General features: G+C 48.0%; 1 protein-coding gene across 2 annotated transcripts in view; it reads left to right on the top strand.

Moving 5' to 3' along the window:
- CEP128 (centrosomal protein 128) overlaps positions 1–14,048 on the top strand; it is a 382,053-nt gene that overhangs the window by 88,726 nt on the left and 279,279 nt on the right. For both annotated transcript variants that reach the window (XM_090033819.1, XM_090033818.1), the window contains 2 exons: positions 2,528–2,660; positions 8,764–8,924. In XM_090033819.1, coding sequence (XP_089889945.1) covers positions 2,528–2,660; positions 8,764–8,924 — 294 coding nt within the window. The remainder of the gene's footprint in view (positions 1–2,527; positions 2,661–8,763; positions 8,925–14,048) is intronic.

Genomic DNA, 14,048 nt, shown 5'->3' with positions numbered 1-14,048 from the left:
GGTGAGGAATCTTCTTCCCAGCCATGGTTTCCATCTCCTTCTTGTAGCTCTGGTAGCTGGCATACTGTGGCATGGAAACTCAGAAGTCTATCACTGGCACTTGAAAGGGTCTCCTCAAGTTGTGCTATGTGCTCTGTAATGGCTAGAAAATGATATTTAGATATTTGTTTTTGGGAATTGGCTTGTAAGTAAAGTAGATATGCGTTAGAACACTGGTCCAGGAGAATGACAAGGGTTAATTGGTTTCTAAAAGCTTGTGACAAAGTTTCCTTCAAGACAGACAGTGTATCTGAGGCCAAGGGACAAGCGAGTGGAAACAGGCTGGGGAATTTGCACAGTGTACCCATAACAGAGATAAGAGACTCTGCAGCATTGCTGCCAGGTCACAGTGCCGAACTGCAGAGCCCTTGGGATTTCTGGTTTTGGTGGGCAGACCAAATCAGGAGGCTGGGGCATGCCAAAATTAAGACACTGGTAGATGCCCAAATTAAGATGTGTGCATTTGATGGGTTTGGGAAACAAAGGACTATGCTGACAGGACAGAACATGGACAGCATGACTACAGGGAAACCAGTTGGTGGTATCCGGAGATGAAAAGTCATCAGGAGGAGAGAGAATACAAGGGAGGGATTTCGGAGCAGAAAAGTGTCCTTGAGGGGGGCTCCCAAGGCCACCATGGACAGAGGGCACACAACCAGCCCATCTCACCCACCCCACTACGCGGGGGAGGGGAGTGGGTCCCAGCCCTCGACCTCCAGGCTGCTGACCTCTGACATTCAAGAAAGAACCACAGGGTGAAGCTTGCATATTGGCCAGATATACCTTTCCTCTGTGATAGCCTTAGGACTGGTAGACATAGAATTGGGGGTGAGGGGGTGGGAAGGGGTGGCTTGTTTTGTTTGCCTTGCCTGCATTATTGTTATCTGCTATCACTGTGTATCAGTAAAATTTGCCTATTATCAAAAGGAAGAAGTTGTGGTTGGTCTGAGGGTTTGGGTCCTCCTGGAACAAGGTATCTGGGTCATAAATCCAGTACCAACACTCTGTGCACCTGAGAGCTACTTGCTGGAGGAGGGAAATATAAAGGACTTCATAGAGGATGGCTTTCTCTGGGACTATGTGCAGACTGTGTTGATGCTTCTCAGCAGAGGAGACAAGTAATGACCACTAGTGAATAATCCTGAGGGCTGAGGGCAAATAATATTGTCACTAGTGTTTCAGGATGAGTGGGGCTACTTTTCTGGAGATCTGTAGTGATCTAACCCTGTCACTCCATAGGCAAGTCCCAACATGAGGCCCAGGAGCATGGGGGATGATTGTCATGTGGAAGCTGACAACCCTCAACCACCTTTGGTTTGTTGGTGATCATTTTTGCATGGGTGCATCCATTAGTCAGCAATGAGAGAGGGCTCAGTGGAGTTGTCCCTGCAAGGATCTGTGAAACCTCCTTGCTGTCTGAACAAGCCACCTGTTGGATTCTTGAAACACAGTTGGCATGATTTGGATCACCTCTTCCAGACCTCTGCTTTGAATCTAGTACCAGTTGCAGTTGTGGCCATTTTTTACCACAATCAGCATGTGTGTGTAAGCAGATTCTGATGGCTGTTCCTGAGGAATCTTTGAGTGCCCTCCTCAGTTTCAATGAGAAAAGGTCCATGGTTTCTGTTTTCCTTCAGTTGGTAGACTACTTCATGCAGGCAGAAATTTTTCTTGTTCAGATGTTGTGGAATGATATAGCGAGTGAGTGGGTGCTAGATAATGTTCCATACCTAAAAAGCCAAATTTCCAGGATTGTGGCCTAGAAAAATGCAAATTTTGGTATACCTTGATGTGTTACTTAAGAAGATAGAAGAGAAAAGAAAAAGGCATGTGGGACAGTGACTTTGAGACCAGCATAGTGGAGCTGGGATGAAGTTACCGAAAAGCTAGCTTCTATTTTTCCTGTTTATCTAGGGCCATTTTTATACAGTTTGTGCTAATTTGTAGAGCTTCATGGCTGTGTCATCTGCTCCCTCTTTTGTATAGTGTCTTAAAGGCAAGTGGAACAATAAAAATGGTAAGTCTGCCCATGCCCCTGAAGTAGCTTTACTTTAATTTCTGCTTTTATGTGTTGTTTTTACTGCATTTCAGTGGTTCTATAGCAAGCATTAATTTAATTTAAGCATTACATGCTATTTAGAAAGAAGAGCGGGCAGGAGCTGCTGGGAAATGGAGTCTAGTGCTGGCCGGAACCAGCTTGCAGGCTGGACTTTGCCCCGGATACAGAGTATACCTTGATTTAGAGGAAAGCCTTCCTTTGCAGTTGGCAGCAAGCTGGCTGGTATCATTTCATTTCAACTTTCAATAATTTATTTTTGGATTGTATGTAGGCATTAATTTTCCTGTATGCATGTCCACCTTGAGCACTTAAAGGTCTGCTAAATACTTTTGTTTCGTCTTCTTGTGTTTATGCTGTTTGGTAGAACTGAAATTTTTTACTTGTTTCTTGAATTATTGTTTTGGTTTTGTTTTGATATGTGCACATCAGATTGAGGATCTTCATTGCCAGCTCCTAAGAGCAGAAGAGGATCGCGTGGATTTGCAGCATCAAATATCTCAGGTCACTATGCACCGCCAAACTTACCCAGATGACAAAGAAGATGATAGGAGGATTAGAACAGGTATTGCATTTTTCTTGTTATACAGGATATAATTTTATGACTGCCAGGGATTTAACTATGTTTGAGTTGGAATGCAGATCCTCTGTTGGTTGAACTAAATGGTGAGTTGTTGTCTTGGCTAGATTAGCTTCTCTTACTACTAGTATTCAAATAATAATTATATAATATTTATGAACAAAACATTCAGGATGACACTTAAATTATATTAGCTGTTTTTCATGGTTTACAAATAATAAAAAAAATTAGAGTTAATCAGTTACCAGAGTGAATAGTCTCTTCATAGAAGTGAAATTTGAAATATTAAAAATGTATGTTGCTCTTCATAAATGTTGCTTTTTTTGCCATTCCTGGTGTTAAATTTTGTCATATTGGAGCATAGTGCAGGTTTCACCAATCTTCATAATTTAGTGTTCTTCCTGACTAAGCAAAAGTTTGCCTGGCAAAACTAAATGATTCCTCAGAAGTGATAATGCATCTCAGAGAAAAGACGAGAACATAGTCCAACTGTGGGTGTTTATACATGTGCTCTGGGAGCAGGGGAGCATAATGTGTATCAGTGTTCCACGCTGAAAAATGGCATTGGTGGCATTTTAACTAAAGCTCTTCAAATGAGCTTTTTTTCAGTGCGGGGGCACTGATGCGCATGATGCTGGAGCACAGTAATTATCATGCACGTTGACTGGAGACAGTGACCACCAATCAATCAAATTCACCATACGGCGTAAGGTGGGTAAGATAACTAGTAGGGTGGTAGTGCTTGACTTTAGGAAGGCTAGCTTCAGTGTGCTTAGAAGTCTAGTCAATGACACACTGCAGGATAGGCATATTGGCAAGATGAGAGTCCAGGAAGGGTGATCGTTTCTAAAGGTGCAGAGGGAGCAGAGGGAGACTCTACTAGTACAAGGGAAAAGGGGAAGAGGAGCTGTCACAGGGCGGGGACCTAGAAGTGGCCGTGATCTCTCCTAGCGTCCCCTACCATGCCAAGTTGGTATAACATGCACCCTCATTCTCGCCCGCCACGTCTTTGGTATGAATATTAAGGGAGGCTGCCTTTTGTCCTCCTTGGCACGGTACCCCTGACATACTTTGGCCTGTGCCCTGTCTACAGTGATCCTGGGCACTCCCACCTCAAGGGCTACGCGTGGCTCCTACCACCCCTAATACCACGCCCCAAGCCTCTCGGATGTCCCGGACGTTGTTTAGTCAAGTACTGTTGCCCACACCCTGGCGGACACCCTCTGGGCTTGTCTTCTACTCGTGGCCTACCCCGGGGCCCTTCTCTGCGCCCTCGCCCTCCCTGGGGCTTCTATGATCACCCTCCCTGGGGCTTCTCCTATCTCTGTACTCTCACCTGGACTGGGGCCTTGCTCTGCACCCTCATAGCCCGCACTGGGGCCTTGCCTTGCGAATCCCCACCCGCACTGGGGCCTTGCCTCGCGATTCCCCGCCCGCACTGGGGCCTTGCCTCATGATTCCCCTCAATTGAGGCTCAGGTGGCCATAGCTGTGCCTGGCCCCGAATCCTCTCCTTGGGCCTTAACCTAAGCACTGTCTGGGGTTTACAATTCCTGCACGGCTCAGGCGGCCTCCGCTCCGCCTGGCCCTCAATCCCCCGTGCCCTTTTCGCAGGGCTGGGGTCAATGCCCCCCATCAATACTGTGCCCTCTCTGGCACCGGGGTCCCTACACTGCTGTGGAGCCCCTCTGAGGCCTCCTCCAACCCCTACAGCCTCACCCAGTCCTCCGGGGTAACAACCAAAAGCAATAACATAAGCCAATCGGCTGCAACTCAAAGATAAGCCTCCTTGGCTAGCGCAGACTCTAAACCATCAGGTTATTTATCCTCCCCAAATCCCTACCAGGGCTTCCTCCACCCGGTCTCCTTGCATGGAAGCTGTTCTGGCCATCCAGCTCCTCTACTCTGCCTGCCTCAACAGAGCTCTGACTTCCTCGGCTGCCAAAGAGGAACTGACTCTGGCCTCTGCCTGGCTTGTTTATATAGGGGGGGCCAGGCCCTGCCCCCTTTCTGGTCAGCTGACCACTGTGGTTGCCCCAGCAACCAGCACCTGTCCTTCTTTCTAGGAGCAGGGCACTTCAATGCCCTGCGACACACCTCCCCCCTTAAGTTCGAGTCTCACTAGGAGCGGGGTGCGGAAGTGCCCTGCGACAGGAGCCAAAAAACTTCCTTGGCTAAACGGAAATCCAGGGGAGCCTAAGGGGAAAAGAAGGTATATAGGCAGTAGAAGCAGGGGGAAGCTACTGAGGAGGAGTATACCTACTTGGCCCACACTTGCAGGGAGGCAGTTAATAAAGCCAAAGGAACTACAGAGCTGAGGCTGGCAAGACAAATTAAAGACAACAAAAAGTCTTATTTTAAGTATGTAGGGAGCAAAAGGAAGGCGCAGGGCAGCATAGGACCCTTACTGAACAAGAAGGAGCAATTAGTGATAGACAGGAGGCAAGGCTGAGCTGTTCAATGAGTTTTTTGCCTCAGTGTTCCTGAACAGGGCTCAAGATAAGTCCCCTAATTGGTTTTTCGATGGGTACTAGAGGGACGCCAGCCCACCAACTGTTGATGATGCTGACTTGGTACAGAGTCACTTGGATGGACTGGACGCGTTCAAGTCAGCAGGCCTGGATGAGCTGCATCTGAGAATACTGAAGGAATTGGCCTGTGTCACAGCAGAACCACTGGCACAGCTGTTTAAGTGCTTGTGGTGCTCGGGTCAGGTCCTGGAGGACTGGAAAAGGGCCAATGTGGTCCCTATTTTTCAAGAAGGGAAGGAAGGGGGTATCCGAGTAATTATATGTCAGTCAGTCTCACTTCCATCTTCGGAAAGGTCTTTGAAAAGATTACGAAGGATCATATTTGTGGAAGTCCAGTGGGAAAAATAATGCAGCAGGGAAACCAGCATGGATTCATAGCAGGTAGATCATGCCTGACCAATCTGGTTTCATATTATGACAGGGTCACAAAATGCTTAGACGGAGGAGTAGAGGTAGAGGTCATTTTCTTGGATTTTAGCAAGGCCATTGATATAGTGTCTCACCCTATTCTCATAAATAAATTAAAAGGCTGTGACATAGATGTTTACACGGTCCAGTGGGTGGCAAATTGGCTTGGCAGTTGCACCCAGAGAGTGGTAGTATATGGGTCGGTATTGACCTGAAAGGATGTGTATAGTGGGATCCCGCAGGGTTTGGTCCTCGGACCTGTACTAGTCAATATGTTCATCAGTGACTTGGATGTGGGTGTGAAGTGTACTGTGTCCAAGTTTGTGGATGATACTAAATTGTGGGGTGAAGTGCACACTCCAGAGGGTAAGGAACGATTGCAGGAAGACCTGGACAGGTTAGAAAAGTAGGCAGTACACAATAGGATGCAGGACAACAAGGACAAGTGCAGAGTGCTGCATGTAGGGCTCAAGGATATCCAGAACACCTATTGGCTGGGAAGTGACCCTCTAAGCAGCACAGAAGTAGAAAGGGATCTCGGAGTCGTACTGGACTCCAAGATGAACGTGAGTCATCAGTGTGACAAAATCTAGCAAAGCTAGCCACACTTTATTGTGCATCAGCAGATGCATGACAAATAGAACCAAGGAGGTGATGCTTCCCCTCTATGCAGCATTGGTCAGATTGCAGTTGGAGTACTGCATCCAGTTTTGGGTGCCGTACTTCAAGAAGGATGTTGATAGACTCGAGAGGGTCCAGAGGAGGGCCACTCATATGATTAGGGGCTTACAGGACAGGTTCTATGAGCAGAGACTGAGGGGCCTGGACCTCTTCAGCCTTTGCAAGTGAAGGCTGAGAGATGATCTTGTGACTGCCTACAAATTCATTAGGGGGATGCAGCAAGGGATTGGAGATGCTCTGTTCACTAGGGTGCCTCTTGGGGTAACAAGGAACAGTGGTCACAAACTGACAGAGAGCAGATTTAGGCTAGATATCAGGAAAAACTTCTCATCATAAGGGTGGCCAGAATTTGGAATGGGCTTCCAAGGGAGGTGGTGTTCTCCCCTACCTTTAGGGTCTTTAAGAGAAGGCTGGATAGGCATCTGGTTGGGGTCATCTGACCGCAGCATTCTTTCCTGCCTAGGCTGGGGGTCAGACTTGATGATCTGTTGAGGTCCCTTCTGACCCTAGCATCTGTGAATCTGTGACTCGATTAATTGAGTCTGCTCTGGCTGCTGTAATTACAGTGCGTTGGAGCAGCCTCGCTACATGTGTGTAGGTACAATCCTGTCAATGCGTCTTGTGTTTCCAGTAGAAGAAGCATTGAAGAAAATCTGAAGATTTGTTTGGGCATTTAGAATTTTAAAAAAATCATATTTAAAATCGTGGAAGAGGTAATTGAGCTATATCTGTAAAGTGATCTTGAATATATCGTTGATCTAGATTCGAGCTCTCTAAATTCATTTTGCTATGTATGTTTAAAAATGCCTATAAATATATATTATCTGTAGGAGGTATCTATCATCTCTGTCATATATACAAGGGATGTCAAACACATGGGCGACTGGTGCCTCCTGATACTGCGGGGGCACCAGTGGCTAATCACTGACTGGGGGAGGGGCAGTCCCCTAGTGGTCGATCGCCACTCCAGGTGGAAGTGCCAGTGGCAAACCCAGAAGTGTTGCCACCGCTTCTCTTAGCACCCCTACAACCTCAGGGGGGTACTGGCTGTTGTCCCCCACTCCCTGACCAGTGAGGGCCAATCTTGGTGGGGTGGGGGGGAAGGCACGTGCTCCCCCTATGCGTCACCTATGCACACAGATGTCCTGAGAAACGTTTTCTGGCCTGTGAGGCTTATAGTGTGGCTGGAAATTTGGGCCTGGTGCTGAAATCCAGGGCATGGAGCCCCACAGCAGATATGTGTTAGCAGTGGGTATGAGTAATGTCTATATGAATCCCTGTCGCCCCTGATACTGTCAGGGATCCTGCTGTTGCCATGTCCAGATCTGGCCCTATAGTCCCAATCTGGTATGGGAAGGCAAGTGAGTTTGACACCTCTGGTTTATACTAACACATTTGTATTATTGAAGTGGTAACATGGGTCCAGTGTCCCATTGAATCTTGCTTTTAGTTAAGCATCACTTTTGCTATTTTATGGTACAACAACTTTTACCTGGACACATTCTCATAGTTATCTAAATGGAGTTGCGTTCTTCACATTTTCAAAACCTGTTGTTTCCAGAGAAACCGTAAGAACCCAAGTCTAGTTAGTATCAAAGTCACCATTCTGAGGTAAGTAATCCCCAAGGTGGTGAACTATTAACCTCATTTTGAACCTCTTAAAATTACCAGTATGTTTAAAAATGAGCTTGTTAATGACAACAGTCCCTCATGCTAATTTGGACATTTTAAACTTTTCTTGGCTTCTTTTGCAGTTATAATAACTTTTACTATAAACATTTTTAGAAAAACAAACAGAAAGAAAAAAATGTCCTTATGCACATTTTACCCATGAAAATGAATACATGTTTACAATAGTGTTATAAGAGAAGCCAAAGGCTCACAGAAAGGGATATGGGCTGAGGTTTTATTTGTGTATAATAGAGTTTATAAACTGAAGTTCTTGATTGTCAGTTGAGGAAGAGATTGCTGGTATTTATTAGATAGAATTTTTACCGTAATGTATGGTTAACAATGGAAATGGCGCACACTTATCCAGATACAGTATCGTGATAATTAATTATTTAGTACTTTTCACTACTCTGCACCAGATCTTGAGATGAAATCCTGTCTCTTGAAATCATTGACAGCATTCCCGTTGACCTCAGTGGGGTCAGGATTTCTTCCTTGTTTCTTTAGGCAAATATAAAATTGGAATAAAGAGGTAGAAGAGAACACTAACTGCTTGGGGTCCAGTGAGTTAGAAGACTAGTATCTCCCTACTTCTGAAGTAATGCTTTAACTGTCCGTATCTTTAAGCTATACATGAATTTAAGGTCATTAGTTGTGGGATATTTATATATGTCTGTTGAAAGTTTGGGAAGAAGAACATTGAATGGCAAAGGAAGTAATGAGAAAATTTTAATTTGTAGGATATGGTGTTTTCATTTCACATAGCAGGACTGTTTAATGGTTCACACTGCTTTGTAGTGGTTGAAAGGTCTGAGCGGGAGAAACAAGAGCTGGAGAAACATATTCTGGAACTAAGAGCAAAGCTGAGCCAGTGTGTTGTAGCCTCGGAAGTGGAAGAGCTGAAGCGATGCATAGAGCACAAGGACAAAGAGAGAACACAACTTACAACACATATAGAGGTAACCTTTTTTCTTTTTTAAATGATTTTATGTATGTATGGTTATGGTAGGTCACATGCTAGACTGGGTGATAATTCCAGCCTCCAAAGCAGTGTGGTTTCTCACCTGTCTCTCATACACATTTTCTAAACCTCTTTGAAGTTCATCTGCATGAGTCTGGGAGGCAATTTTGTGTTCCCTTTTCCCCTCCCTCCCCTCTGACTGCTACATGTGCCAGGTTTCTTTGGGTTTTTTTTAAGCCTTCCTCAGAGATATTGGGTGTTGCCAAGCTTGGGGATTTTGTCTGAAATGTGCCAATGCTCCTGCTGGAATTCAAGCCAGAGGTTTTTGGCTAGAGGGTCTTCTGCCCACCCCCACTCAGTGTCAGATCATTTGCCTGATCTGGGGTCAGGAAGGAATTTTGGAGTCATATTGGTACAAACTGTGAGAGGTTTTGCCTTCCTCTGTGGCAGGGGCATGTCCATGTTCCTGGGATCTTTTGAGTATATATTTAATAGCCTTTTACAAAAGCAGGATGTTGGCCTCCATAGTTTCATAGTTAGTAGGGGTCGGAAGAGACCTGAATAGATCATCTAGTCCGAACCCCTGCCATGGCAGGAAAGAGTATTGGGGTCAAACGACCCCAGCAAGGTGATTGTCTAGCCTTGTCTTAAAGACCCCCAGAGTAGGAGCCAGCACCACTTTGCTTGGAAGTTGGTTCCAGATCCTTGCCACCCTAACTGTGAAGTAACATCTCCTGATGTCTTATCTGAATTTACCTTCTGCCAGCTTGTGACCATTATTTCTAGTCACTCCTGGTAGTGCTCGGGGGAACAGGGACTCCCCCAACGCCTGCTGCTCCCCTCTGACTAGTTTGTAACAGGCCACTAGATCCCCCCTCAGCCTTCTCTTGTGGAGGCTGAGCAGGTTCAGGTCCTGTAGCCTGACCTCTTAGGGCCTGCCCAGCTGCCCCCTGATCATGCAAGTGGCCCTCTTCTGGATCCTCTCCATGTTGTCCACATCCCTCTTGAAGTGCGGCGCCCAGAACTAGATGCAGTACTGCAACTGCGGCCTGACCAGTGTTGCATAGAGGGGGAGTATCACCTCCTTGGACCTGCTTGAGATGCATCTGTGGATGCATGACAAGGTATGGTTGGCCTACCTGACTGCATCCCCACAGTGCCGGCCCATGTTCATATTGGCATCAGTGATAACTCCAAGATCCTTTTGTGCCTCTGCGCTGACAAGAAGGGAGTTCCCCAGCCTGTAGGTATGGTGCTGGTTCTTCCTCCCCAGGTGCATCACCTTGCACTTGTCAGTGTTGAATGCCATCCTATTCTCATCTTCCCACCCCTGTAACATGTCTAGGTCCAATTGCAGCCTATTCCTCCCTTCTAGCATGCTCACATCCCCCCACATCTTAGTGTCATCGGCAAATTTGAACAGGGTGCTTTTTACCCCCTTGTCCACATCACTGATGAAGGTGTTGAACAGTGTGGGCCCGAGGACTGAGCCCTGAGAAACCCCACTGCCCACATCCCTCCAAGTCAAAAATGACCCATCCAGCACCACTCTCTGGATGCAGCCCTCCAGCCAGTAGGCGACCCAATTGACTGTGGGTGTTGACACCACAGCCCCCCAGTTTCTTAATGAGAACGGGGTGAGAGACTGTGTTGAAGGCCTTCCGAAAGTCCAGAAAGACCATGTCCACTGCTGCCCCTGCATCTAAGGATTTGGTGACCTCATCGTAGAAGGCCACCAGATTGATCTGACAGGACCTGCCTCTAATGAACCCGTATTGGTTGCCACTAAGCATAATCTCCCCTGTTGGCCCCTTGTGGACATGTGCCAGAATAATTCTCTCAAAAAGATTGCCCAGGATCCAAGTAAGACTAAGTGGCCTATAGTTTCCCAGGTCCTCCTTCCTCCCTTTTTTGAAGATGGGAACCACATTGGCCCTCTTCCAGTCCTCTGGCACCACACCAGAGCACCACGAGTACTCGTATAGCCGTGCCAGGGGTCCTGCAATGAGGTCAGCCAATTCCTTCAGCAGTCTGGGGTGGAGATCATCCGAACCAGCTGATTTAAATACATCCAGTCCCTCCAGAAGTTTCCTGACTAGATCCTCGCTGACCCTTGGCCTAGGTACACCTCCCCTGGGGCCTGAGTGGGGCCTGGTGGGGGGGCTGATCTGGTCCCTGCTCAGGAAAATGGAGGCAAAGAAATCGTTAAATAGGTTAGCTTTGTCATCTGGTGTGATGACCAGATTTCCTAGTGTGTCTTGCAGGGGCCCCACATTACCCGGTACCTTCTTTTTGCCCCTTATGTATTTAAAAAAGGACTTGTTGTCCTTGATCCGGGAAGCTAGTCCCAGTTCCATCTCCGACTTGGCCTGTCTGACTGCCCCCCCTGCATCCCTGAGCCACCGCAGTATAATCCTCCCTGGTGATGGCCCCTCCCTTCCATTGGATGTACGCTTCCCTTTTAGCTAGTTTATCATGCTAAGTACCGTATGCATGCCGTTGCTCTATATGGTCACTTTCTGTGTATTTCTTAGTATGTGTGGACATCTTGGAAACAGTATATCTAGATGGTCCCCCTCCATTACTTGTGGCAGGCTAGAATGTTATGCCTTCTGTCAGGGTGACTAGTTTTGCTAAGATGTTAGATTATGGATTTGTATCGGATAGATAGGGATGGTTCTTCCTCAGGCAGGGGATTGGACTAGATGACCCTATGGAGGTCTTTTTCAGCACTGCTTCGCTATGATTCTGTGAACACTAATAGAGGAGGACTGAAAAAGATGCTTTGCTAATGGTGCAATTTAAAAATGTAGATTTTTTCTGTCCGGTCACTTTTTACTTTTCATCTTTCTTTGCACTGCCACTTTCTAGGGTGCTAGCAATAGGAAGACAAGATGAAAAAGAAAAAGAAAATATAGAAAATGATATTTTCTTTTTTGTCTCAACTTTCGATCGCTAATACTAATACCTTTGGAGAGAGTGGTAGTGAGAATCAAGATATATTGAAAGATAGATCTATCTACCTTGTTTCTCATATAGATATAGATCTTTATATATCTGTATATACTGGTGTACTTATATACAGAGATATAGATATCTCTGTATATATAGGTTTCCCTTGGGTGATAGAGCAATGAACAATAGAATGCGAATTTCAGACTTACCTAGTGACAGAATATTCTGTCAAGGCTGTTCCATTATAGCACTGCTACTAATTGATAGTCTGACATGGATATATTTCTTTCCAGTTGGAGCTGACCAAGCATTTTTTAAATTAACATAATTGCCCTCTGGCAAGTGCAAATGACAGAGTTTTATCTAATCCTGAATTGCATATGATGCTATGTATTTCTATGTTATTGAAAAACTTAATTTTTTGCCATTTTGAATTTGGTGTGTTGTGTACTTTGTTTTGGATAGGTGGCTATCGGATGAAATGTTGTGTGTAGTAAATGTAAAATAGAAAGGACAAGAATGATAATTATGCAGAAAGTTTAATAAGATGGGATAACTATTTAATACATTACTCTTAAGAAGACAAGTGGCTATGAACAAGTTTTATATAAGATTTATTGAATTTTAGTTGCTATGTCTGCCTAAGTCCATTTTGCAGTTTCTGAACTTTTTATAGCAATATTCGTGTTTGTTTTTAAATTCTTTTTTCCCCCTGGAACTCCACATAAATAGGGGAAACCTTGGCCATATATAGACAACAAATAGACTGATTATATGCATAGTACAGAAATTAGAAAGTGTATATGTGAGGGAGCGGTGGCTAGGGGCGGCCGTGAACCCCCTAGCGCCCCCTACCGTCACGTTAGGGTGACGTAGCACCCTCAGAATCTCGCCCGTCACGACTTTGATGACTATATATATATTGTGGAGGCTGCCAGTTTCCCTAGTGGATGGTCTTGGTGTTCCTGTCCCTATTCCAGACTGGGGTATCTATGTGCGTCCCGCCTTAAGGGCTATGCGTGCCTCCAAACCTCCCCCTTAGCACGTCCCAAGCCTCGCAGCTGTTCTGGGGGACGTTTGCGTAGTCCCTCGCCCCTCGGGTGCCCTCACTCCCTTGCTTGGGCCCTGGGGCTCCTCGCCCACCTGGCGCCCCCTTGGGTCGGGCTTCAATCTCTAGCCCGTTCTCCGCGCCCTGGGCCTGTCTCGCTGGCGCCCAGCTACACGCTGGCGACCCTTGGGTCCGGGTCGCTAGCGCCGCTTAATCTCGACGCCCCCCTGGGCCGGGTTCTAGCCGGCGCCTGGCTAATCGCCGGCTCTGCCTTGGGTCGGGAGCGCTCTCGCCGCCCTAGTCTCGGCGCCCTGGGGCCGGCTCGCTCTCGCCGCCCTAGTCTCGGCGCCCTGGGGCCGGCTCGCTCTCGCCGCCCTAGTCTCGGCGCCCTGGGGCCGGCTCGCTCTCGCCGCCCTAGTCTCGGCGCCCTGGGGCCGGCTCGCTCTCGCCGCCCTAGTCTCGGCGCCCTGGGGCCGGCTCGCTCTCGCCGCCCTAGTCTCGGCGCCCTGGGGCCGGCTCGCTCTCGCCGCCCTAGTCTCGGCGCCCTGGGGCCGGCTCGCTCTCGCCGCCCTAGTCTCGGCGCCCTGGGGCCGGCTCGCTCTCGCCGCCCTAGTCTCGGCGCCCTTGGGCCGGCTCGCTCTCGCCGCCCTAGTCTCGGCGCCCTTGGGCGGCTCACTATCCCTGGCTGTTCTGCCCCTCTCTGGGGCCTCGCCCCTCTGGGGCTGACACGCCACGCGCCTCGCGCCCTGTCTCTGCCCCGCTCCGGGGCCTTGCCTTTGCTAGGGCTGGCACCGCGCGCCTCGCGCCCTGTCTCTGCCCCGCTCCGGGGCCTTGCCCTCGCTAGGGCTGGCACCGCGCGCCTCGCGCCCTGTCTCTGCCCCGCTCCGGGGCCTTGCCCTCGCTAGGGCCGGCACCGCGCGCCTCGCGCTCGGGCACAGGCGTTTGCCACCGTGCCTGTCCCCTTGACCCTTCGCTGGGTCCGTTTGCCTGTCTGGGCAAACACCGCCCTTATGGGCTGGGGTCTGTAACCCCGCACACCGCGCCTCCCTGGCTCAATATGGTGCTCTGAGGCACCGACAATAGTGCCCCTGGCACTGTGCCCCTACTGGGCACTGGGAA

The sequence above is a fragment of the Crocodylus siamensis genome, chromosome 2, assembly GCF_052110815.1.
Source record: "Crocodylus siamensis isolate JL-2025a chromosome 2, ASM5211081v1, whole genome shotgun sequence".
In the NCBI taxonomy this organism is placed as follows: Eukaryota; Metazoa; Chordata; order Crocodylia; family Crocodylidae; genus Crocodylus; species Crocodylus siamensis.
The sequence above is the reverse complement of the archived record's forward strand: the minus strand, read 5'-3'. Positions and strand labels throughout refer to the sequence as shown.